Source organism: Oncorhynchus mykiss, chromosome 12 (genome assembly GCF_057628025.1).
Source record: "Oncorhynchus mykiss isolate SJ-2025 chromosome 12, ASM5762802v1, whole genome shotgun sequence".
Classification (NCBI taxonomy): Eukaryota; Metazoa; Chordata; class Actinopteri; order Salmoniformes; family Salmonidae; genus Oncorhynchus; species Oncorhynchus mykiss.
Genome location: NC_143033.1, coordinates 38,832,617 through 38,860,189, shown reverse-complemented (window position 1 = coordinate 38,860,189; position 27,573 = coordinate 38,832,617). Strand labels below are relative to the sequence as shown.

General features: G+C 43.5%; 1 protein-coding gene across 2 annotated transcripts in view; it reads right to left on the bottom strand.

The window, feature by feature from the left end:
- Positions 1 to 7,355: 7,355 nt before the first annotated feature.
- LOC110537558 (rab GTPase-binding effector protein 1) overlaps positions 7,356 to 27,573 on the bottom strand; it is a 31,667-nt gene continuing 11,449 nt past the window's right edge. Inside the window, exons 9-19 of one of the 2 annotated variants that reach the window (XM_090192424.1) lie at positions 15,759 to 16,061; positions 15,489 to 15,641; positions 13,962 to 14,066; positions 13,555 to 13,671; positions 13,222 to 13,320; positions 12,694 to 12,834; positions 11,513 to 11,702; positions 10,149 to 10,204; positions 9,226 to 9,324; positions 9,000 to 9,116; positions 7,356 to 8,255 (exon numbers count right to left, since the gene is read on the bottom strand). In XM_090192424.1, the coding sequence (XP_090048550.1) occupies positions 8,154 to 8,255; positions 9,000 to 9,116; positions 9,226 to 9,324; positions 10,149 to 10,204; positions 11,513 to 11,702; positions 12,694 to 12,834; positions 13,222 to 13,320; positions 13,555 to 13,671; positions 13,962 to 14,066; positions 15,489 to 15,641; positions 15,759 to 16,061 (1,482 nt within the window). In that variant the 3' untranslated portion in view covers positions 7,356 to 8,153. Of the gene's footprint in view, positions 8,256 to 8,999; positions 9,117 to 9,225; positions 9,325 to 10,148; positions 10,205 to 11,512; positions 11,703 to 12,693; positions 12,835 to 13,221; positions 13,321 to 13,554; positions 13,672 to 13,961; positions 14,067 to 15,488; positions 15,642 to 15,758; positions 16,062 to 24,473; positions 25,079 to 27,573 lie in introns of those variants that run through there. The other variant, XM_090192425.1, reaches the window with a different exon arrangement.

Genomic DNA, 27,573 nt, shown 5'->3' with positions numbered 1-27,573 from the left:
TTTTTGAACCATTCCATTGTAGATGTTGCTTTATGTTTTGGATCATTGTCTTGCTGGAAGACAAATCTCTGTCCCAGTCTCAGGTCTTTTGCAGACTCCATCAGGTTTTCTTCCAGAATGGTCCTGTATTTGGCTCCATCCATCTTCCCATCAATTTTAACCATCTTCCCTGTCCCTGCTGAAGAAAAGCAGGCCCAAACCATGATGCTGCCACCACCATGTTTGACAGTGGGGATGGTGTGTTCAGCTGTGTTGCTTTTACGCCAAACATAACGTTTTGCATTGTTGCCAAAAAGTTCAATTTTGGTTTCATCTGACCAGAGCACCTTCTTCCACATGTTTGGTGTGTCTCCCAGGTGGCTTGTGGCAAACTTTAAACAACACTTTTTATGGATATCTTTAAGAAATGGCTTTCTTCTTGCCACTCTTCCATAAAGGCCAGATTTGTGCAATATATGACTGATTGTTGTCCTATGGACAGAGTCTCCCACCTCAGCTGTAGATCTCTGCAGTTCATCCAGAGTGATCATGGGCCTCTTGGCTGCATCTCTGATCAGTCTTCTCCTTGTATGAGCTGAAAGTTTAGAGGGACGGCCAGGTCTTGGTAGATTTGCAGTGGTCTGATACTCCTTCCATTTCAATATTATCGCTTGCACAGTGCTCCTTGGGATGTTTAAAGCTTGGGAAATCTTTTTGTATCCAAATCCGGCTTTAAACTTCTTCACAACAGTATCTCGGACCTGCCTGGTGTGTTCCTTGTTCTTCATGATGCTCTCTGCGCTTTTAACGGACCTCTGAGACTATCACAGTGCAGGTGCATTTATACGGAGACTTGATTACATACAGGTGGATTGTATTTATCATCATTAGTCATTTAGGTCAACATTGGATCATTTAGAGATCCACACTGAACTTCTGGAGAGAGTTTGCTGCACTGAAAGTAAAGGGGCTGAATAATTTTGCACGCCCAATATTTCAGTTTTTGATTTGTTAAAAAAGTTTGAAATATCCAATAAATGTCATTCCACTTCATGATTGTGTCCCACTTGTTGTTGATTCTTCACAAAAAAATACAGTTTTATATCTTTATGTTTGAAGCCTGAAATGTGGCAAAAGGTCGCAAAGTTCAAGGGTGCCGAATACTTTCGCAAGGCACCAGTCATTTCACCTGCCTGAGGTCCTAAAGAAAAGGAGACTAGTAAAGCAAAATGAACCTATTTCATACTATTGGGATACAGCCTACAAACCAATCAAGTATGTTTGGCCCTCCTTCCATTCTACAAATCAGAGACCACAGGCTGAGGCAGATCAGAACTACTACTGGATGCAGGCATGGGGTAAGAGACCATAGTATTGGAGCTGTAGCTGTTTTATTGAAATGGTATTGTATGTATGTATGTATGTATGTATGTATGTATGTATGTATGTATGTATGTGTGTGTATATATATATTGCATTGAAGTTGTTACCCTGCCCTCATTCATTTCTTGGAATGCCATAACAGTTGAGGCCGGTAGGCCGTCAATATAAAATAAGAATTTGTTCTAAACGGACTTGCCTAGTTAAATAAAGGTTAAATAAAACAACGAAATATGTATGTATGTGTATATGTATAACATATACAGTACCAGTCAAACGTTTAGGCACCTACTCATTCAAAGGTTTTTATTTTCACTATTTTCTACATTGTAGAATAATAGTGAAGACATCAAAAGTATGAAATTACACATGGAATCATATTGTAACGCAAAAAGTGTTAAATCAAAAATATATTTGAACGTTTTCAAAGTAGCCACCCTTCGCCTTGATTACAGATTTGCACACTTGGCATTGGTGTGTGTTGTTAAAAGTTAATGTGGAATTTCTTTGCTTCCTAATGCATTTGAGCCAATCAGTTGTGTTGTGACAAGATAGGTGTGGTATACAGAAGATAGCCCTATTTGGTAAAACAAAAAAACAAGTCCATATTATGGCAAGAACAGCTCAATTAAGCAAATAGAAACGACAGTGCTGCATTAGATGACCTGGCCTGCAATCACCCAACCTCAACCCAATTGAGGTAGTTTGGGATGAGTTGAAGGAAAAGCAGCCAACAAGTGCTCAGCATATGTGGGAACTCCTTCAAGACTGATGGAAAAGCATTCCAGATGAAGCTGGTTGAGAGAATGCCAAGAGTGTGCAAAGCTTTCATCAAGGCAAAGGGTGGCTACGTTGAAGAATTTCAAATATAAAATATATTTTAATTTGTTCAACACTTTTGTTACTACATGATTCCATGTGTGTTATTTCATAGTTTTGATGTCTTCACTATTATTCTACAATGTAGAAAATAGTAAAAACAAAGAAAAACCCTTGAATGAGTAGGTGTGTCCAAACTTTTGACTAGTACTGTATATGTGTAAACATAGAAACGTATATACATAGTTTTTTAAATTTAAACTAGGCAAGTCCGTTAAGAACAAATTCTTATTTTACAACGACGGCCTACTGGCCTCAACTATAATGGCATTCCAAGAAATGTATCCAAATAACTTCACAGATCTTCATTGTAAAGGGTTTAAACACTTTCCCATGCTTGTTCAATGAACCATAAACAATTCATGAACATGCACCTGTGGAACGGTCCACTAACAGCTTACAGACGGTAGGCAATTAAGGTCACAGTTATGAAAACTTAGGACACTAAAGAGGCCTTTCTACTGACTCTGAAAAACACCCAAAGAAAGATGCCCAGGGTCTCTGCTCATCTGCATGAACGTGCCTTAGGCATGCTGCAAGGAGGCATGAGGACTGTAGATGTGGCAAGGGCAATAAATTGCAATGTCCTTAATGTGAGGCACATAAGACAGCGCTACAGGGAGACAGGACGGACAGTTGATCGTCCTCACAGTGGCAGACCACGTGTAACAACACCTGCACAGGATTGGTATATCCGAACATCACACCTGCGGGAAAGGTACAGGATGGCAACAACTGCCCGAGTTACACCAGGAATGCATAATCCCTCTAACAGTGCTCAGACTATCCACAATAGGCTGAGAGGGCCAGGACTGAGGACTTGTAGGCCTGTTGTAAGGCAGGTCCTCACCAGACAGCACCGGCAACAACGTCGCCTATGGGCACAAACCCACCGTCGCTGGACCATACAGGACTGGCAAAAAGTGCTCTTCTTCACTGACAAGTCGTGGTTTTGTCTCACTAGGGGTGGACGGATGTGAATTTATCAAAATGAGCGTTACACCAAGGCCTGTACTCTGGAGCGGGATCGATTTGGAGGTGGAGGGTCTGTCATGGGGCGGTGTGTTACAGCATCAGACTGCCTGCAATGACAAGCTCAATCTCAACGCTGTGCGTTACAGGGAAGACCTCCTCCTCCCTCATGTGGTACCCTTCCTGCAGGCTCATCCTAACATGACAGCACGACAATGCCACCAGCCATACTGCTTGTTCTGTGCATGATTTCCTACAAGACAGGAATGTCAATGTTCTGCCAGTGCCAGCGAAGAGCCCGGATCTCAATCCCATTGAGCATGTCTGGGATCTGTTGGATTGGAGGGTGAGGGCTACAGCCATTCCCCCCAGAAATGTCTGGGCACTTACTGGTGCCTTGGTGGAAGAGTGGGGTAACATCTCACAGCAAGAACGGGCAAATCTGGTGCAGTCCATGAGGAGATGCACTGCAGTACTTAATGCAGCTGGTGGCCACACCAGATACTGACTTACTTTTGATTTTGACCCCCGCCGTTGTTCAGGAACACATTATTCAATTTCTGTGGAACTTGTTCAGTTTGTCTCAGTTGTTGAATCTTATGTTCATACAAATATTTACACGTTAAGTTTGCTGAAAATAAATGCAGTTGATCGTGAGATGATATTTTTTTTTTGTTGCTGGGTTTACATACAGTTTATTAGGTACACCCCTCAGTTTATTAAGTACACCCCTCTAGTACCAGGTCAGACCCCCCCCCCCCCCCCCCTTTGTCCCCAGAACAGCCAGAATTCTTTGGGGCATGGAAACATTGCTCAATTGATATCAAAGATACCTAACATGTGCCAGGAAAATATTCCCTACACCAGGGGTTCCCAAACTTTTTATAGTCCCGTACCCCTTCAAACATTCAACCTCCAGCTGCGTACCCCCTCTAGCACCAGGGTCAGTGCACTCTCAAATAATACTTTTTGCTATCCTTGTAAGCCGGTCACACACACACACTATATGATACATTTATTAAACACAAGAATGGGTGTGAGTTGTCACAACCCGGCTCGTGGGAAGTGACAAACAGCTCTTATAGGACCAGGGCACAAATAATAATTTTGCTCTTTATTTAACCATCTTACATATAAACCATTTTTTGTTAATTGAAAATTGTGAATAACTCGCCACAGGTTAATGAGAAGGGTGTGCTTGAAAGGATGCACATACCTCTGCAATGTTGGGTTGTATTGGAGTCTCAGTCTTAAATCATTTTCCACAGTCTGTGCCTGTACTTAGTTTCATGCTAGTGAGGGCCAAAAGTCCAGTCTCACATAGGTACGTGGTTGCAAAGGGCATCAGTGTCTTAACAGCACGATTTTCCAAGGCAGGATACTCTGAGCACAGCCCAATCCAGAAATCTGGCAGTAGCTTCTGATTAAATTACATTTTCACAGAACCGCTTGTTGCAATTTTGATGAGGCTCTCTTGTTCAGATATCGGTAAGTGGACTGGAGACAGGGCATGAAAGGAATAACTAATCCAGTTGTTTGTCATCCGTTCGGGAAAGTACCTGGGTAATTGCACACCCAACTCACTCAGGTGCTTCGCTATATCACATTTGGCATTGTCCGTAAGCTTGAGTTAATTTGCACACAAAACATACAATGATGATAAGACCTGTGTTGTCCTTGTTAATGCAGAGAAGGGCACCAACTTCAATTTTGTCCCGCACATTGAATATTGTTGGAGAGTCCCTGTAATCCTAGATTCAGATCATTCAGGCGAGGAAAAACATCACCCAGATAGGCCAGTCGTGTGAGAAACTCATCATGCAAGCAGTCAGACAAGTGAAAATTATGGTCAGTAAAGAAAACTTAAAGCTCATCTCTCAATTAAAAAAAAACATGTCAATACTTTGCCCCTTGATAACCAGCTCACTTCTGTATGTAGTAAAAAGCACTACATGGTTGCTGCCCAAATCATTGCATAATACAGAAAATACACAAGAGTTCAGGGGCCTTGCTCTTTTATGCTGTCAGTCATTCCCTTGGCAGCAAGAGCCTCTCGGTAGATGCTGCAGTGTACCCAAGTGGCATTGGGAGCAACTGCTTGCACGCACGTTACCACTCCCCTATGTCTCCCTGTCATGGCTTTTGTGTCATCAGTACAGATGCCAACACATTTTGACCACCAAAGTCCATTTGATGTCACAAAGCTGCCCAGTACTTTAAAATGATCCTCTCCTGTTGTCCTGGTTTCCTTAATGGAACCCCCATAAACATAACAGACATATACCAGGAGCTGTGAAAGGCCCGCCACTTCTGTTGACTCATCCAGCTGTAACGCATCAAATTCACTGGCTTGTATGTGAAGCAGTAATTGTTTCAAAACATCTCCTGCCCTGTCACTGATGCGTCGATAAACAGTGTTGTTTGATGAAGACATTGTCTGTATAGTTTTTTGGGCCTTTTCCCCAGCATTGTCCCAGCCATATCTGCGGTAGCAGGAAGAATGAAGTCCTTCACCATAGTATGGTGCTTGACTGTCCTAGCCACACAGTAGCTCACCATATTACACTTCTAGCCCCTTCTTATTAATGGTATCTGTTGCTTTTATACATGTCTTACTACTCGAAAGTCGTCTTAATTCTGGCTCAAAAAACTCCTGTATCTTATTTTTGAAATTGGCATGTTTTGTTTCTAAATGTCTGCTCAAGAGTGGAGGTTTCATCTAGTTGTGAGATAGCCAGTGTGTTATATGTGCAAAGGTACTGAGGAAAGGCACTACTCCCAATATAAGTGAACCCCAAATCAATGTAGTCATCATATTTGCGCATCTTTGATGGTTCAACGACACTGTCTGTTGTTCGGTGCTTTCCGGGGTAAGGTGGCAGTAGCTCTTCGGCTTCATCAGATTCACAACTGTCAGTGTCCATGCTAGCTGGGCTAACAACAAATGTAGAATTACTGATGCTAGCATTGGATGTGCTCGTGGAAGCAGAACAACTTGTGTAGTCGCCAGGTGCACTACTGCTGGTAGTGGTAGCAGTACTACCTGTAGAACTGGTATGTGTCTCTATGGACACCGGCCTTACTTATTTTAACCATTAATCAATTTTCGAGCAAACGGAATGAGCAGCAGCTACATTTGGCTACATACGGACCGTTGTGGAATTCCCGTGAGTGTAACGGTTCATGTGATTGGATGTTAATTATTTGACTAGGCTACCTGCATTTGACAATGTGTTATTTCGCTGAACACTAGATGGTTTAATTTTATATTTGGCAGTGAAGCGAGGCTACTCAGGCGAGAAAAAAAAACCTCACCCAAACGTATAGTCCTGTTCGAAAATGTAAATGGATGTTTGAAAATGTGAAGAAAATAATCCACATTTAAAAACAACATTTGAATCACTTTTATTTGCTGTACCCCGGATGGCATTGCGCATACCCCAGTTTGGGAATACCTGCCCTACACCATTACACCAGCAGCCTGTACCGTTGACACCAGGCGGGATGGGGCCATGGATTCATGCTGCTTATGTCAAATCTTGCATGACGTATCAGGGACCGGGATTCGTTGGACACTGCAATGTTTTCCATTCCTCAATTGTCCAGTGATCGCGTGCCTACTGGAGTTGCTGCGTCTTGTTTTTAGCTGATAGGAGTGGAACCCGGTGTGGTGGTGTGCTGCAATAGCCCATCCGTGACAAGGACCGACGAGTTGTGCGTTCCGAGATGCCGTCTGCACACCACTGTTGAACTGCGCCGTTATTTGCCTGTTTGTGTGTGTGTGTGTGTGTGTGGGGGGGGGGGGGGGCTGACAGTTTGAGATACTGTAATGGGCGCGCCTGGCGATCATCACGCTCAAAGTCGCATTGGTCAGTCATTTAGCTCATTCGAACATTCAATCGGACAGTAACTGAATGAATGCCCCGATACCCGCTGCCTGCTTTATATAGATGGCCACATGACTCAGTCTGTAGGAGTGAACCATTTTTGTGAAAGGGTGGTTTACCTAATACTGTGTATATTCTGTTTACATTATTATGTACACATATTTCTATGAATCTCCTTCATTAAGTCTTTGCCATAGGCCCAACAGGGTGAAAATGAACTACAAAAGCATGGAGAGAGAAAGAGAGTAAACCCAAGGGTGTGTGAGTGAGAAACAGTGGGAGCATTTTATTAACCACTTGCAGACATGGCAGAAATTTTGTGGATCCATTTGTTCCCATTACCTGAAAGAAGTTGGAGTTCAGGGTTCCCCAACTGGCGGCCCACAGGCCAAATTTGGCCAGTGGTGATTATATTTGTTGGAAATAAAATAGTGTAAAAATGCCAACAAATAAGCTCCAAGTGATTTTAATTTTTGAACTATGTTCCAAAGTATTCCGACACAGAGAGATCTATGTGATGGTATAAAAACTTAAGCAAGGTTTTAAATGATTGTTTTAGTCAAATATCTGTTTAGGCTTCTTGTGGTCAATTTGCCGTCTACAATTATTTGTAATTATGTTCCGACCTCCTGACCATCCACTCAAGAAAAAAATTGTCCCGTGGCTGAATCAAGTTGATGATCCCTGTTGTAGAAGAAAGTGCCTTAGAAGGCTACAAACGCCTCCTTTGGTTGGGCTAGTATGGTCAGTCCAATATCTACAGTAAAAACACAGGACAGATAAACAGGCAGGAATTGCCACTCTGCAGGAAACAGTCATTTAGTTATTTGCAACCTCTTAGTAGTAGTGTTCACTCCTGCCTTGGTATGCTCCAAATCCTCCTGTACAAACAATGTATTTTTTCATCCTCCACCTTGGATTTAGGCTTTATTTTAAAAAACACCCACACCGCTCTTATCCATCCTGAGCCCTTCCATTTGGGGGGGTAGGAGAATTTCATTAGGCCAGTGAGATAGAGTGGGAGGAGGGGGAATGCAGTTTCTTCAGCAATGGGTATCATGTCTCTGGGAGCTGGCTGATGTCAGTTAAATTGGTGTTGTTGAGGATGGCTCGGATACGGTCGAGAGAGTCAGTCTGTCTGATCCGCTCCAACTGGACCTGAGGGGAAGAGTGATTGCATGATTGAATTTACCAGATAACCTAGAACCCTCAAACTCAACTGTGGATCTCTAAGCCAGTTCCACTGTGTTTTTTCCATTGTTCCCCTCTAATCAGGGACAGATTTAGAACTTGGACAACAGGTGGGTGGAATTAATTATCAGGTAGAACAGAAAACCAGCAGGCTCCAGGCCTCGTATACCCTGGATCTAGAAATACACATAGAGCCATGTAGGTTACATCTCACATATCAGGGGCAGCACATCAGAGATAGGGTAAAATAAGCCACTATCAAATAGTCTTAAAAGCACCAATGAGGTGCTGTATATGGTTGCCGGGGAGGAATATGGTTGCCATGGTAAGAGGTGTACTTTAGCAGTTGGAGTACCATTGCCATAGTAACACCACGATCATGCGGACCTATCAAATGTAAGGTCAGACAAGGTAAAGATCAGTTTTTGTCAAATACAAAGTTATGTCTAAGATCTAAATAAAAAATCCTGATCAAATACTTTTACGCATTTTACAAGTAAGTAAGTGCTCATCTATTTCTAGGGGAAGGCATGCATTGCTTACCAATGGAAGCGGAATGGTCATACATAACCTATAATACATAATTGGAGGTGTATTTGCTGTCCTATATCTATGAATGTTAAACACTAGTCTGAAGACAAAAAACTTAAGTAACCAGTTTGCGATCTCAAACTGGTTGCCATGGTAACCAGGCGGCATTGCGGTCCGTACCTGGAGGTTCTGGGAGAGCTTGACAAAGTCCCTCTGCACCTGCTCACTGACGTCCAGCTCTGTCTGCAAGCGCTGTGCTTTGTCTTTCTCATCCAAAGCCTGAGCCTCCAGGGAAGTCTGCCCCCCACACACAGAGACACACACAGTATCACTACTCCCACAGGATGTTGAGACTTATCACAGATAGGTGAGAAAGGAACAGCAGTGGCCAGTTTTAACCTCTGACCTTGGTTGTGGTGAGATCTCTGAGCTGCTCCTCCAGACTGCTCTTCAGACCCTGGACACTCGCTAATGTCTTGCTCGTCTCTGCCAAGCTGCTCTCCAGCTGGGAAATTAGCACATCAATCAGGCTTATTAATAACTACTGGCACAAATAGTCTAGTACCAAACTTGAAGTCCTCCTGACTTAATTCTGAGGAGGCTGCTAGATGTCAGCACGATGCGTCGATAATGAAAGGGGCTGTGCCTTAGTGGTTCTCCTCGGTCTTTCTCACTCAAACACCCACATGGACATCCACACAGTCCCCGAGATCCGCCTCCCTCCATTACAAGTGTTGGATTTTCAAATCCAACCCCCCAGGAAAAAAAAAAAACATTTAAGAGAACCAATCAATGCGTCCACTCTCGAAAAGAGTGGAATATGGAATTATAACTGCCACCTGTCCAGACCAGTGGGGCACCGATCCTCTTGCTGTGTCACATGGTCTGCACGCCAACAAGGCTACAAACAGTCTGCATTGCAAAACAACGTTAAGCCAGTGGCCTCCAACCCTGGTCCTGGTAGAGTTAGGTGCACAGGCTTTTGTTCCAGCTCAGAACTCAAACGTCAAATTCAACTAAACATCAAGACCTTCGTTAATTCAGTTGTGTACATATAAGGCTTGAGCCAAAGCCTACACACCTTGTAGCTCTACACATCTATAGTCAGTGACCACTGATATTGGCCAGGAGTTATTCACATTGACACATTGGTGATGGTAAATAAAAATCACTCACACCTACATTTGTTCACCTTATTCCACACATTTCAAAACAGCAACTACTACTCTAACAAGCCAGTGATTTTAGGCCTAAACTGGGATCATGTTATTGAAGGCAGACACTCAAGGAAATCTGAATTCACATGCAGACTCCCTACAGTTCATTTACCTGTTCTTTCTCATCTTTCACGCGCTCCAGCTCGGTTTTCAGACTCGAGAATGATGCTGGCGGAAGGAGAGAAAAGAGATAGAAGGCTTATTACAGTGCCATTATGATGGTAAATCAGAACATCAACCTCAGACATGCGTTCTAGCATTCTAATGTGGTTCCTGGCAAATGACTCATCACTCATGAATAATGAATCAGCACGGTTTGCCAAGGGGAGTGATGTGTGGGCTACTAAGCAAGCAAACACAGTGCTCCTCCAAACTATTCGACTGACACAAAGAGCAATCAAGGAAGTGTTGATAACTTGGGCCAGAATTCAGCCATTGCAGAACATGGGTTTTCTGCACTGCACTTTAAGCAGTGTATTTCATTTGAACATTTCTGAAAACAAAATAGACAAAAACAAAGCTGTGATGCCACATGAATGGTATTACTAGCAGTGAGGCATGTTATTTTATCATACCCATGCTGACTAAGAAGAGCGATGTGAATGGCTAAGACATTGAGCAAGGTACTTAACCCGAATCGCACCTGTAAGTCGCTTTGGATAAGAGCATCTGCCAAATTACTAAAATGTATGTGCTGTGACATCCATAATATAAAAAAATCCTATACCAATTTGGCATGCAACATGTTCAGAAAAATTACTGCAGCGAGTGAGTTTCTGTGTCCTACAGTCATTAGTCCAACATTTACAGCATTAACACACACAAACAGCCTCAGTAGGTTCGTCAGACAGTGTTTTTCATACCTTCCAAGATGTCTGAACAATCACCAACCGAGAAAAAAGGACAGGAGAAAAAGACAGGTTTGAGAGGGTACAAAGGAAAGGAGGGGGAAAAACATCTTCAGAAAATGTGAAAGCCAGGGTCTTTTATGAAGTTCAAAGGAAAAGCAGAGTTCAGTTGCGCTGAAGAGTTCCATTATGGGGCCGTGAAGCTGAACACTTGCTCAGCACGTTTTATCCCTTAACTCTACTCAGATGTGTACTAATGACACAACTAAGTCATACAAGTTTGAGCTAACGGTGATATTTAGCATCTTTGGCTCTTGGAAAATGCAACTTCGAAGATTTTCTTTATTGCTCGTATTCACTCTCTGCACCTACAGTTTCCTCATTGGGTGTCCAGACATCTCAACTCAGAGCCATAGATAACCATTACACCGGCCCAGTAAATACAGATCAAAATTAAACTTTTGGTAAATCTGGCACATGAATCAATAGATATCTTGATTAATGAGCATGACGATTATAGCGCAACTAAGTAACTTTTCGTGAATGCCAAATATACATCCATGGTTCTTCTCACCCTTCTCTGACCTATCCTTGTGTCAAGCCTCGGGAATGGGAAGGGGAGCCTCACCTTTCTCCTCTTTGTAGCCCTCTATCTCCATCTGTAGTGTGTCCTCCAGGTTCTCTTTGAAGCACTGCTCTGCTTGGAGCTGCTCCTTCAGGAACAGGATCTCCGCCTTCAGCTTCTCTTCTAGGTGGTCTGCAGCCGTGCGCACCGCAACTATGTCCTCCCGCAATTGCAGCACCAGTGGTTGTAGTTCCTAGAGGGCAGCAGAAATAGTTGCACGTACCAATTTAAGTGAGTCACACTAGGTATAAATGGTGAAAGAATTACCTGATGGGCATGTAAATAGCTCGATGGTGTGAACCAGAGATGGTAGTCTGCTTCTGAGGACTGTGCGTGTGGAGAAGTGTATGGTGATGATTTACTCATACATTTCAGTTGCTTCCACCCCTTTTATACTGGTTACTCTGTTCTTCCAAGATTGTTGTTTTCTTCATTTACGCCAACGTATTCCTATTTCTATTCCTCATTTTAAAATCTATTTTAAGTAATTGAATACGGCAATATGAGTTTATATGGGATGGGGAAAAAATAATCAGTTAGGTGGTTACGAGGGTTTAGCTACCGCACTTTCATCAAGGTTTGGATTCAATCTAAAGACTTGTTCATGTCAAAGCGGTCAAGAAATACACTATAGAATCTTTAACACCCCTGAAGGGCCCTAGTACATCAAACAAAGTCAGTGATATATTACCTGGTCAGACAAGTGGATTGTTTCATTTCTAAAAGACAGATTCTGTGCAGGTCTGCTAACATTACTAGACCTTTACAATTCTAGGAGAAGTATTTAACATCTCAGAAACCACATCAACATGACACTCCTATAATGTGTGCAGAATCAGTGCATCTGGAACGCAACCAAAGTCTTAGAATATGACAAAGCTAAATCTAGGCTTAAAATATACACTACATTATCTGTCTTGGATTTACCTCTTGAATATTACTGTGGTTTTCTTCTTTGTCAATGCTAAGAAAGCATGGTATGTAAGCATTGGGGGGAAATTAAGAGCCTGGATGGTTCTTGAAATGAACTCATGTTTATTATTCAGATGTCAAGAGACATTCTGTAAATCTATGAATGTGTGTGACAAAATACATACAAAACAAATCGAGGGCTATGGTTTACAGTATTGAGATGCGCCTGAGAGCAATTCTCAAAACGGTGGCTGTGAATGATTGTCTCGTACTTGCACCGTGGTGGGTAGTTTGAAGTCCTCCTGCTGCTGGAGAGATAAGTGGAGTCTGTGTTTGCCTGTTAGGCTGTCGTTGTCCCTCTGCAGTCTGCTCAGTTCGTCTGCCACCTGCTCCCTAGACTGCATCAGCACTGCCTGGTTATGGCAAAAACAGCACTCCATCAAATCATGTCATCACCCTCTTTCCTCCTGATGATTCAATGTACTGTAAAATGGAACTGCCGACCACAGTCTTCAGGTGTGATTCACTGGCAAATAGAGGCCAAACGTCTGCCATCTGGCAGAACACTCCATCACATTTCCACCAGCTCTATCTCTTTGGCAGGAGAAACATCCTCCTTAATTCCAGAAAAAAGCCAGTTGCATCACTAAATCAAAGGCACATGCAGTGATGGAATGTCCAAATGCTTTGGCTGCCATCTTTTTTTACACAGTCTTTCTGGCATAGACAGACATTATTAAGACACTGGAGGGCCAAACAAAGGCTATATTGAGAAGGTGTAGTAGAGACGTGCTGCTCACCATCTGTTCCTGTGTGTTCCTCTTGGCCTGACTGAAGGCCTCCTGTAGTGTGTTGAGCAGCAACTCCGACTCGTGGACTCTCTGCATGAGAGCAGCGACCTGAGACACAAAGAAAGAAATCAGCAGGCTCCAAGGGATAACTGAGCAAACATACAATCTACAGAAAAGGAATGATGTATGCTGATTTATCCACATTCCAACAGGGAGCATTGTACATTCTTTGAAGATCATAACTAACTACTCAAACAACGTAAGAGCTATGCATAAAGATTACTTTACGCTTTTTGCATAAGAACTCGGAATTGTGCGTATGTGTGTGTAATCAGGACAGACCTTGGCAGTGGTTTCCTCGTTTCCCTTTTTCACAGAGTCCTCCAGCTCCTGTTTTTCACTCAGGGTTCTCTCCAGCTGGTCGTTGGCCTGCCGCAGCATCACCTGGAGCTTCTTTACCTGAGAAGTATCAGAGAAATGAATGGGAGAGATCGGCACCAGTTAACACACTAAATCAGATGGTGCAAATATTTTCTATTCATTTAGGATTCTTGTCGACATATTTATTCGAATTCATATAGCCACACAACATATGCCATTGAATATGGAAAGACTAAAGATCACATTTATCTATAATCTCTAATAAAGGACTTTGATTTTGAGATTTACCTTCTCTTTAAGTATCCTTGGCATTTAGTAAAGATTTCAGAAAGTCCAACTGTAATGGAGTGTCTCAGGGAGGGAGTTACCTGATCACGTGTCTCTGCCTCCTGGCCCTGGATGACTTGCAGCTGTTTCTCGTAGTTGGAGCACATGTCACACCGCCGGCCCAACTTCCTCCCTGCGTTCTTCACCTAGTGACAGACGGCCAAGAAACCACTTAGGAGGAATACCACATGGTAAATACGTCTAGGAGAAAGATGTATATAGAAACTGTGGGCTGTCCATGAGTGCAGACTAAACTGTACACATTTCATAGCAGTGTGAAGATTGTTTACTTTATTCTACAGTACCATTTCAACACTTAGCCTACATTGTATTTTTCCGTTAGCCGGTAATAGCCGGCTTTTGGCCGACAAAAAAATTGAAGAGCTGATTAATCAAATCGGCGCTAGACAAATTGTCCAGGAGACAAAATAATGATTTTTTGCCTATTCATTGATGGAAATACATTTGACTGGTCATGCTTATCGGACTATAGATTAATTGCAGAATTTAGGGGAATGAAATTGGCACGTGTGCAGCATACACATGGTACCTTTGAGCATAAAATCTGTCAGACAGCGCAAGAGCTGCTGCTGCATCTCAAACAGCAAATGTTTTTACTACATATGAGTCAAGTCTTACCTTGCTTCAAAGCAGCCTAGCCAAAATCAGAACATATCCATGAAAGCAATCATTTTATATAAACTTTCTTTCATTGTCCAGTAGCCCAAAGCACAATCCTAGTCATATTAGCAACCCATGCTGGTTGTTGCATATTAGATCTCCCCTCTAAATTTCAAATAGATATTTTTCTCTCTGTCACAAACCGCTCACATGTGCAGTTGGCTTTTGAGAGTTTTCCAGCTAATTGCATTATGGAACAAACATTTGCGCCGTAGCCTACCGTCTTGTGCACAATGTGATTTTTTTGGGGGGGGGGGGATTGTGGGTGAACAGGGAGTACAGGCGGGGACTAAGTACACACCCCTGAGGGGCCCCAGTGTTGAGGGTCAGCGTGGAGGACGTATTGTTGCCTACCCTCACCACCTGGGGGCAGCCTGTTAGAAAGTACAGGATCCAGTTGCAGAGGGAGGTGTTTAATCCCAGGGTCCTCAGATTAGTGATGAGTTTAGAGGGAACAATGGTGTTGAACGCTGAGCCGTAGTCAATGAACAGCATTCTCACATAGGTGTTCCTTTTGTCTAGGTGGGTATGTTCTGTTAATATGAATTACCATAATTTAAATGGGATTTCTGTCATTCTGAGCACTGTGAGCGGACGCCCTAATCAGGTTAAGCACCCAATGCATATGGTCCGGTAAATTTCTCAAATACCCGGTCAATTAAAACACTGCCTGTCAAATACTCGGGACCACATTTTCCTAACGGAAACCCTGCTTGGTAATAAGTGGTACTTAGTGGTGATTTTGAACCAATGTGATTATGGAATTACAAGCCAACAACTGTTACCATGTAAACAAGGTTTAGAGTACAATATCGAACTGGAAAACAAAGCCCAACAAAAATATCATAAAATTTTAATGAACCAAAACACTATGAAAACTGTCTGACCTCTTGCTGTAGCAGGTTCCACTCCTGGTCGCTGACCAACCGGTAGCCTGATGGGGAAAGGAAGGCAGTGTCGGGGGCGTGAGAAATGCTGGACATCAGCGAGGCCGTCTCCTCCTGCTCCGGTGTCATGGCCTTGATGGCCTTCTCCTGGTCCTGGATTATATCAAATTATTTAAATTACTCAAATTATTACTTAAAACTGCATGAAAAAAAAAACTATACATTTTACAGACGCAATAAATTAAAGTATAATAAAGGTTGATTTAAGACCTTGGTGAGGAGGAAGTGGCCGGCCGTCAGCTGGATGGAGCTGACCGATAGTGTGTCCCCAAAGCCCGCCAGGCCCTCAGAGGCCCCGCAGTCCGCCCCCACCAGGGGCCCAAAGTCGGACTCGTCCAGATGGCTGACCGACTTAGCCTTATGGTTGTGGCCCCCCAGGCCCTGGAGACCAGGAGAGGAACCCAGGCTGTCTGTGGACTGGACCCTCCGCAGGCAGTCTTTGTAAGAGTCCAAGGGGCCCCCTGCCACCAGGTCTGTGTCTAAGGAGTACATGGACCCGTGGGCACTGTGGTGCTGGAGGAGAAAAGAGGGAGTAAGTGAGTGGTTGTAATGACGAGAGGTAGATGAGTAACACCTCAGGCTGCATTTACACTGGAAGCCCAATTCAGATCTTTTGCATATCTGATTACTATCTGAACTATTCCCTAATGTGTAAACAGCAAAAAAAGCACATGGAATCTGATCTTGATTTCCACCTACATACACTACATGACAAAACGTATGTGGACATCTGCACGTCGAACATCTCATTCTAAAATCATGGGCATTAATATGGAGTTGGTCCCCCCTTTCCTACTATAACAGCCTCCACTCTTATAGGAAGGCTTTTCACTAGATGTTGGAATATTGCTGCGGGGACTTGCTTCCAGTCAGTCACATGAGCATTAGTGAGGTCGTGGCACTGATGTTGGGAGATTAGGCCTGGCTCGCAGTTGGCGTTCTGTGCAGGCTAGTCAAGTTCTTCCACAACGATCGACAAACCATTTCTGTATCGTCATGCTGAAACAGGAAAGGGCCTTCCCCAAACTGTTGCCACAGAATCTTCTAGAATATCATTGTATGCTGTAGCGTTAATATTTCCCCTCACTGAAACTAAAGGGCCTAGCCCAAACCATGAAAAATAGTCCCAGACCATAATTCCTCCATCATTCCAGAGAATGCGTTTCCACTGCTCCAGAGTCCAATGGCGGCGAGCTTTATACCACTCCAGCCGACACTTGGCATTGTGCATGATGATCATAGGCGTGTGTGGCTGCTCGGCTATGGAAAGCCATTTCATGAAGCACCCGACGAACATTTATTGTGCTGACGTTGCTTCCAGAGGCAGTTTGGCCACTCAGACATTCAGAGACTTGTACCGAAACCACTCCTGTGTTGTCTTGGCTGTGTGCTTAGGGTCGTTGTCCTGTTAGAAGGTGAACCTTCGTCCCAGTCTGAGGTCCTGAGCTCTCTGGAGCAGGTTTTCATCAAGGATCTCTCTGTACTTTGCTCTGTTCATCTTTTCCTCAAACCTGACTAGTCTCCAAGTCCCTGCACTGAAAAACATCCCACAGCATGATGCTGCCACCATGGTTCACTGTAGGAATGGTGCCAGGTTTCCTCCAGATGTGACGCTTGGCATTCAGACCAAAGAGTTCAGTCTTAGTTTCATCAGAGTTCTTTTGGTGCCTTTTGGCAAACTCCAAGTGGGCTGTCATGTGCCTTTTACTGAGGAGTGGCTTTGTCTGGCCTGAAAGGACTGATTGGTGGAGTACTGCAGAGATGGTTGTCCTTCTGTAAGTTTCTCCCATCTCCACAGAGGAACTCTAGAGCTCTGTCAGAGTGACCATCGAGTTCTTGGTCACCTCGCTGACCAAGGCCAGCTCTAGGAAGAATCTTGGTGGTTCCAAACTTCTTCCATTTAAGGATGGTGGAGACCACTGTGTTCTTGGGGACCTCCAATGCTGCAGAAATGTTTTGTACCATTCCGAGATCTGTGCCTCGCCAAAATCCTGTCGTCTCGGACAATTCCTTCGTCCTCATGACTTGGTTTTTGAACTGAAATGCACTGTCAACTGTAGAACCTTAGGAGTGTGCCTTTCCAAATCATGTTTAATCAATTGAATTTATCACAGGTGGACTCCAATCAAGTTGTGGAAACATCAAGGATGATCAATGGAAACAGGATGCACCTAAGCTCAATTTTGAGTTTCATAGCCAACGGTCTGAATACTTATGTAAATAAAGTATGTATTTAATACATTTGCAAAAATGTCTAAAAACACCCGTTTTCGTTTTGTCACTACGGGTAATGCGTGTAACAGTGACGCAGCAACCTAAGGCGCTGCATCTCAGTGCAAGAGGTGTCACTATAGTACCTGGTTTGAATCCAGGCTGTATCACATCCGGCCATGATTGGGAGTCCCATAGGGAGGCGCACATTGGCCCAGCGTCGTCCGGGTTTGGCCGTCATTGTAAATAAGAATTTTTTCTTAATTGACTTGCCTAGTTAAAAGTTCCATGTAAAAAATATATTGATGAGGACATTATTTTTTAAATCCATTTTAGAATAAGGCTGTAACGTAACATGTGGAAAAAGTAAAGTGGTCTGAATACTTTCCGAATGCATTGTATATAGGCTACTGTATCAATTAATCATTCATGAAATGCAATCAAGCATTTTAGTTGAAATAAAGTGAGCCTTGACCAATTAGCTTAAATAATATATAAACAGTTCTATTTCTGAAATTGCATTAATGAATGCGACTGTTTAGTCTTTGCTGTAATAAAGGCTTAGCAAAAAACCTTACAGACTCTCTGGTAACCTTATATTTGATTTATTGTTGTTTACATTGTTCCAAACAGTCAGAAAAATTATATTGTAATCTATACAGCACCTGTTGCTGGACAGTCAGAAAAATATATAGGATATAGAAAAAATACAATTTTGGTTCTTCGGGTGGCTGTTTAAACACAGAAAGAGAGAAGAGGGAGAGAAAAAGTGGGGATGTGCTGTGGTTGAGCAATGGCAAAACTGCAGTGTCAAGATTGGAAATTAAAAGTGTATTGTCAGCAGAGAATAGTGCTTTAACATGCTTTAGACCAATTTCTTGAATACTTATGTCAGGAATTCTCCAAGCCACTTAAGGAGATAGCATTTCAGACCACAATTGACCATGCTTGTCACAGAGGATTAGGTGGAAAAGTGAACATTCTACCGTCACAGAGAAGTCATTGTGAAGACGTGGAGTTAATATCCTGAGTTTATGGCCACTCCAGTCCTCAGTTCTCTCTCTTTGTACGTCATCACGCAACAGACGTTCTGTTGCACACTCTGACGTACTATCTATACTCGGTTTGTTGTTTTAATGAAATAGTTCATTAAATAGTTTAAAATCATAGCTCAAGTTCTTATTGCTACAGATTCCACAACACGGTTAGCTTTCATGGCTGGGACTGCAAGTTTGTGCGCCGGATTACTGTTAACACTGGAACCGCCATAATCAAACGACAATGGCCTCTGACCTTTGTAAATAAAAAAAATATCCCCCCCAAAAGGCAATATCCTTCACCTTCCCTGACTATCTAAATGTTTGTATTTTACATTGTGATTTCAAAATTCTGACAAATGAGCAAACAGAAAAGTATTGAGCATTTTTTCACACCTATTCCCAACTTAAAACGCCCAGACAATGCACAGTAGGATGTTGGCACTAATGAGTCCCACCCCACACTGAATGACAAATGGAGGATAATTGCACACCGTAACAATGGAATTTAAATAAGGCTTAACTGAATGAAAAGGATGTTGAAGTGGTTGATTTAATTTAGAAAGACAGTGTAATGTGTGTGTGTTATGCCTATTTATCAGCAGCAAATAATTTGCCCACATGTCCTTGCAGGTTGATTTTCTCTATTACCTCTTACTTTATGAAAATACGCTGTTATGGGACTTTTATTTACGTTAACTATTACTAATCACATTTATTGTAACGGAAACAACTACATGTTGTAGTAGGCATTTAGAATAATGCAAAACATATCCTTGACTATCCGAGTTGATGAAGTTGATGAGCGAAGGGACGCAAACGATGCCCACTGAATTAATGGCCAATGGATGGAATGGGCGATACTTGTGCAAGTTACTTCACAATCAAAATGTAAATTAGGCTTAACTGAATGATGAGGGCGAAGAGGTCAATTTAATTTAGAACAATAGTGTGATGAGTTTGTGTAATGCCCATTTATCATTATTGGCGCTTATGTTAATTTGACCATGTGCCTTGCGGGTTGATACCATTCTCTTTTACTTCGTAAAAATACAGTAAATAAAACAGTCCCATAAAAATAACTATTACAAATAAAATGTATTGTAAGGGCCTCCCGGGTGGTGCAGTGGTTAAGCGCGCTGTACTGCAGCGCCAGCTGTGCCACCAGAGACTGGTGTCGTAACCGTCCGCGACCGGGAGGTCGCGCGCTAACCAAGGTTGCCAGGTGCACGGTGTTCCTCCGACACATTGGTGCGGCTGGCTTCCGGGTTGGATGGCGCTGTGTTAAGAAGCAGTGCGGCTTGGTTGGGTTGTGTATCGGAGGACGCATGACTTTTTCTCCAGAGCCCGTACGGGAGTTGTAGCGATGAGACAAGATAGTAGCTACTAAAACAATTGGATAGAAAAAGGGGTAAAATAAAAAATTTAAAAAATTAAAAAGTAGGCCGTGTTGCAGTAGGCCTTTAGAATATTGCTAAAAATATCCTTGACTCTATCCAAGTTGATGAGCAGGAAACAAAAAATGTAATCTGATGAGTGACAAATTATTATTATTATTTGTCAAATTGTACATGAAGAGATGGGTGCATTTTGTAATTGACAGACGCAGGGAAAAGACCTTCATCAAATCGTCCTTCAGAGTCAGATGCAGGTAAAAGATTGTGATTTCTATATAGTATCAGAATGAGCACATTCTGCCGTTTCTGACACTTACCTTTGTCAAATAATTCTCACAATTCAAGAGGTGCAACCATTTCCAAAATCCACTTAACGAAAATATACGTGCTGTCAATGCCTACAGCACATGAACACTTGCGAGGCCTCATTGCTCTGGCTACATAGCAAAAAACTAGTAACAAACTTAAAATAGCTTATTTTTTGTCCCCTCAGGAGTCAAATTAGAGACTGAGTACAACATACAATGTTCACAATGGCAAGCCGAACCAAATTAATGGATGAACTGACAGCATTGCAAATGTTGCAGACACACCAAGACAGTCGTGAAGAGAGCACGACAAATTCCCCCTCAGGAAACTAAAAAGATTTGGCATGGGTCCTGAGATCCTCAAAAGGTTCTACAGCTGCAACATTGAGAGCATGTTGGTTGCATCACTGCCTGGTACGGCAATCGCTCAGCCTCCGGCCGCAAGGCACTACAGAGGGTAGTGCGTACGGCCCAGTACATCACTGGGGCTAAGCTGCCTGCCATCCAGGACCTCTAGCCAGGCGGTGTCAGAGGAAGGCTCTAAAAATTATCAAAGACCCCAGCCACCCCAGTCATAGACTGTTCTCTCTACTACCGCATGGCAAGTGGTACCGGAGTGCCAAGTCTAGGACAAAAAGGCTTCAACAGTTTTTACCCCCAAGCCATAAGACTCCTGAACAGGTAATCAAATGGCTACCCAAACTACACTGCTCAAAAAAATAAAGGGAACACTTAAACAACACAATGTAACTCCAAGTCAATCCCACTTCTGTGAAATCAAACTGTCCATTTAGGAAGCAACACTGATTGACAATAAATTGCACATGCTGTTGTGCAAATGGAATAGACAACAGGTGGAAATTATAGGCAATTAGGAAGACACCCCCAATAAAGGAGTGGTTCTGCAGGAGGTGACCACAGACCACTTCTCAGTTCCTATGCTTCCTGGCTGATGTTTTGGTCACTTTTGAATGCTGGCGGTGCTTTCACTCTAGTGGTAGCATGAGACGGAGTCTACTACCCACACAAGTGGCTCAGGTAGTGCAGCTCATCCAGGATGGCACATCAATGCGAGCTGTGGCAAGAAGGTTTGCTGTGTCTGTCAGCGTAGTGTCCAGAGCATGGAGGCGCTACCAGGAGACCGGCCAGTACATCAGGAGACGTGGAGGAGGCCGTAGGAGGGCAACAACCCAGCAGCAGGACCGCTACCTCCGCCTTTGTGCAAGGAGGAGCAGGAGGAGCACTGCCGGAGGCCTGCAAAATGACCTACAGCAGGCCACAAATGTGCATGTGTCTGATCAAACGGTCAGAAACAGACTCCATGAGGGTGGTATGAGGGCCTGACGTCCACAGGTGGGGGTTGTGCTTACAGCCCAACACCGTGCAGAACATTTGTCATTTGCCAGAGAACACCAAGATTGGCATATTCGCCACTGGCGCCCTGTGCTCTTCACAGATGAAAGCAGGTTCACACTGAGCACATGTGACAGACGTGACAGAGTCTGGAGACGCCGTGGAGAACGTTCTGCTGCCTGCAACATCCTCCAGCATGACCGGTTTGGCGGTGGGTCAGTCATGGTGTGGGGTGGCATTTCTTTGGGGGGCCGCACAGCCCTCCATTTGCTCGCCAGAGGTAGCCTGACTGCCATTAGGTACCGAGATGAGATCCTCAGACCCCTTGTGAGACCATATGCTGGTTGGCCCTGGGTTCCTCCTAATGCAAGACAATGCTAGACCTCATGTGGCTGGAGTTTGTCAGCAGTTCCTGCAAGAGGAAGGCATTGATGCTATGGACTGGCCCGCCCATTCCACAGAGTTGGCGGATGCTTTAGTCCAGGTCTGGGAGGAGACCATCCGCCACCTCATCAGGAGCATGCCCAGGCGTTGTAGGGAGGTTATACAGGAACGTGGAGGCCACACATACTACTGAGCCTCATTTAGACTTGTTTTAAGGACATTACATTAAAGTTGGATCAGCCTGTAGTGTAGTTTTCCACTTTAATTTTGAGTGTGACTCCAAATCCAGACCTCCATGGGTTGATAAATTTAATTTCCATTGATAATGTGTGATTTTGTTGTCAGCACATTCAACTATGTAAAGAAAAAAGGATTTAATAAGAATATTTAATTCATTCAGATCTAGGATGTGTTATTTTAGTGTTCCCTTTATTTTTTTGAGCAGTGTATTTGCAGTGTGCCCCCCCCACCCCTCTTTTACACTGCTGCTACTCTGTTTATCATATATGCATAGTCACTTTAACCATATCTACATGTACGTTATACCTCAAATCAGTCCGACTAACTAGCCTCGCTACTGTTATTTTTCACTGTTGTGTTTATTTCTTTACTTATTATTACTTATTTACCTATTGTTCACCTAAAACCTTTTTTGCACTGTTGGATAAAGCCTGTAAGTAAGCATTTCACTGTAAGGTCTACAGTACACCTGTTGTATTCGGTGCACGTAACAAATTAACTTAGATCATTTAGATGAGTTGGAGTCAGATGGAGGATCGGATATTGAGCTTGAAATCAACGTTGATGAAGAGTCTTCATCCGATTCTGACTTCAACTGCCACGGTGAGACAGGAGTCTGGGAGGGATGGCACGGTTTGGGTGTAAAGTGTGACAAGAGCGCAGAATATTCTCAGAGAGTAGGCCTTACACCTCACGCAAAGACACAAATTGCCAGTGCACTCAACATGTTTTTGATTGTGACATGCAGATGTTGCAGCACATTGTAGATTTTGCCGTCGCTTATGCGCACAGAAAAGGAAACCGTACCTAGGACATGTCTATCAATGAACTCAAAACATTTATAACACTCTTGTATGTCCGTAGAGCATACAGCGGAAAGAGCATGATGTGGAGTCATTTTGGTCTGATAGGTATAGGGTGGACTTTTTCCCAGAGACCATGCCACACAACTGCTTAAAGACAGATTATGCAACACTTGTGTCACGATGACAAGGAGACATCACCAATACGCGTACAGACAGACAAGTTTGTTGCCGTCTCAGACACCTTGAAAAGTCGTGACGGATTTCTTTGCTTCTTACAAGCCAGGAGAGAACGTAACGGTTGATGAACAACTGTTCTCAACAAAAGCTCAGTGCCGTTTTACGGGAAAGATTAAACCATGCCAGCGGGTGAGTGACAGACTGTGGTTTTAAAACTGGGAGCCTTACAAAATGGGCAAAGGCAGAAAGGTGACCATGGACAACTTCTTCACATCAATTTCCCTGGCAGACAAGTTAATTGCAAAACATACCAGCGGAGCTGTACTGTACATCAGTGAGAGAGAGTGGTAAAGCAACACTTGTGGTGTACAGATATATAATGAACTAAAGTGTTTGGATCCTCAGCACCTTGCATCCCACTGTTGCCATCTGCCATATACAGATAGCCTTTCCATTTGCCAAACACCAAATATTATCTCCTTTTATTACATTAATATTATTCTATATAATTATAACCTATATTATATTCTATGCAATAGGTTGGTGTGGATGCACTCGACGAGATGGCAAGACTGTACTCTGTAAAATAAGATACTAGCCGCTGGCCTGTAGCAGTGTTCTACAAAGTGCTCGACATGGCTGTTATCAACGCGCACATGTTGTACAAGCAATGCCTTGACAAGACAGTCAGCTGGAGAGACTTCATCATGGATCTGGCATGTGAGCTTCGTGAGAACCACACGAACACCAAGAAAGAAACTACAGCCGCCAAGCAGGCCGCCAAGCAGGCAGCAGGTCCTGCTCTCCCTCTTCCCCAAACACCACAGCTACCACTCTAGAAAAATACAAAAATGTCACGTCGGCAGGTGCACACGTCGGCAGCCCCGAAGCTGTGTGCTGACTGTGGACCCGAAGCATAAAGAGAAGACGAGATTGAAACATGCATAAGAGCCGGTGTATAAGGGCACAATACAGTGTCTGATTAAAAAAAAAGTCATTTGTTGATTGTATCTTGTCATTAATATATCTTTCTGAAATTCATTCTTTACAATTGTCAATGCACTGGTACTTTTGTTCAGGAATACAGCAAATCATTTCACTTGCGCACCTGGCTGGTTATATTATCATCTTTTTAGTTTCTACTTCGTCAAAATAAGCTGTAACAGGCCTTTAATGAATTACAATATATCTATTACTAATCAAATCTACAAATAAAGTTGATCAAAGGGCCTCCCGAGTGGCACAGTGGTCTAAGGCACCCTGCTCCGCAGTGCTAGCTGTGCCACTAGAGATACTGGGTTTGAGTCCAGGCTCTGCCGCGACCGGGAGACCCACGGGGCGGCGCACAATTGGCCCAGCGTAGTCCGGGTTAGGGGAGGGTTCGCACACTAGGGACTCCTGTGGCGGGCCGGCCGCAGTGTACGCTGACACGGTCGCCAGGTGCACGGTGTTTCCTCCGACACATTGGTGCAGCTGGCTTCCGGGTTAAGTGGGTATTGTGTCAAGAAGCAGTGCAGCTTGGTTGGGTTGTGTTTCGGAGGACGCACGGTTCTCAACCGTTGCCTCTATCGAGTCCATACGGGAGTTGCAACGATGAGACAATTGGATACCACGAAACTGGGGAGAAAAAGGAATTAAAAATAATAAAATAAATATAAATAAAGTTGATCAAATGGATTACACAAATGTTTTTCGTGTAAGGGAAACAAACATGTGTTAGAGGCCTAGGTTTTTTTCTAGGACTTAGAACTATACAAAACCTATCTATATATTTCCACAAATGTTCCTTTATGCAATTCATCCTTTACAATACAGACTATTTATCAAGCGTGTTTGCGCACCTTGTAAGTTGATATGCATCTGATGCATATGCTAAAGGAGACGCCCAGCAACGTTCTCTAGCGGGTACTTATATGCTGAAAGGCCAGGCGGTTCTAGTGTTAAGTAGCAGTTAGCTGCTAGCATTCATAAAAACTGAGCAAGCTAACGCTAGCAGTGCTAGCTCACCGGTGTTTGTTATCCACAGCTGGGCACCAATGCTTTAGGTGTGAGATGATTTCCACACAATCACAAGATGAAGATAAGGTCAAACTGACGAATTAACAAGGATTTGTCTGCCCTAAATGCACCACCAAGAGGCTTAGAGGAAGAGATCCTCCGGCTCCGAGAAAAGGATAATCTGCTTTCTAAGTACACCGAACTCACTGTAGCCCAAGCAAACCCAATCGCAGTTATAAATGCCTCCTATTGCAAAGCTGTCAATGAGTCGGGTGGCAGTGATCTGTCCCAAGCCAACAGACAGATGTCAAGCTCAATTTTGCAGCCCATAGGAGACTGGACACTCGCAAGGCGTAGGAGATCGGGGAGGCAGTCTGGCCCCCCTTCATCTACCCGATCCAGCTATCAAACAGCTTTGGCCCACTTGAGACGGACCTACCAGCCCCGGGAGTCAGCATGGATCCTGGGAGTATACCACCAGCCCGAGGCCTCCCTGTGGCACCCTCCCTCACAGCCAAAACAGCTCTGTCTTGAGTCTGTGACCTGCTGAAGGGTTTCGGGCCATCTTCCAACTTGCTGGGGTTTCCGACACCATCTGCTGTTGCGGGTGCGAAAAGTCTGGCTAGCTTGGCTCGAAGCCTTCATCCGCCCTGCCCGAGGCATTCCCATCCTGCTCCCCCTCTTCCTTCATTGGATTCCATCACAACCACCATCATTGTGGGCATCTTGATGGTGAGAGATTTTGGCCTGCCTACAGTCTGTGTTGACGGACCAAGAGCCACTGACACCCAGGAGCCCGTGTCCATGACATCAACTCCCTCCTGCCCAAGGTTCTGGCCAACCTCTCCAATATTGACACCATCATCAATCACATACATTACCAGTCAAAAGCTTGGACACACCTACTCATTCATTTCTTTATTTTTACTATTATTTACATTGTAGAATAATAGTGAAGATATTAAAACTATGAAATAGCACCTTGTCCAGTTGAAAAACAAATGATAATCCCACTAAACGCAAACTAGATGGGATGGTTTATCGCTGCAGAATGCTGTGGTAGCATGCTGGTTAAATGTCCCTTGAATTCTAAATAAATCACAGACAGCATCACCAGCAAAGCACCCCACACCTCCTCATCCATGCTTCACGGTGGGAACCACACATGTGGAGATCATCCATTCACCTACTCTGCGTCTCACAAAGACAGCGGTTGGAACCAAAAATCTCAAATTTAGACTCATCGGACCAAAGGACAGATGTCCACAAGTCTAATGTCCATTGCTTGCGTTTCTTGGCACAAGCAAGTCTCTTCTTATTGGTGTACTTTAGTAGTGGTTTCTATGCAGCAATTCGACCATGAAGGACTAATTCACTCAGTCTCGTCTGAACCGGTGATGTTGAGATGTGTCTGTTATTTGAACTCTGAAGCATTTTTGGGGGGCTGCAATTTCTGAGGCTGGTAACTAATGAACTTATCCTCTGCAGCAGAGGTAACTCTGGGTCTTCCTTTCCTGTGGCAGTCCTCATGAGAACTAGTTTCATCATAGAGCTTGATGTTTTTTTGCGACTGCACTTGAAGAAACGGTCAAAGTTAATGAAATGTTCCACATTAAGACATAAGTCAGTCAAAGTAATAATGGCACAGTCATTTCTCTTTGCTCATTTGAGCTGTTCTTGCCATAATATTTACCAAATAGGACTATCTGTATACCACCCCTACCTTGTCACAACACAACAGATTGGCTCAAACGCATTAAGGAAAGAAATTCCACAAATTCGTAATTTTACGAAGGCACACCCCACTTTTGATAAAAATGAAACTGATTCCAGGTGACTACTTCATGTAGCTGTACCAAAACATTCACGGGCTATTTTATCAAAAGTGGGGTTAGATGTTTATCAACTTTAAAAGCAGAATTACTTTCATTGTTTCTCAACTGCAGTGTATGATATATACTGAACAAAAATATAAAAACGCAACATGTAAAGTGTTGGTCCCATGTTTCATGAGCTGAAATAAAAGATCCCAGAAATGTTCAATACGCACAAAAAGCTTTTCTCAAATTGAGCACAAATGTTTCCATCCCTGTTAGTGAGCATTTATCCTTTGC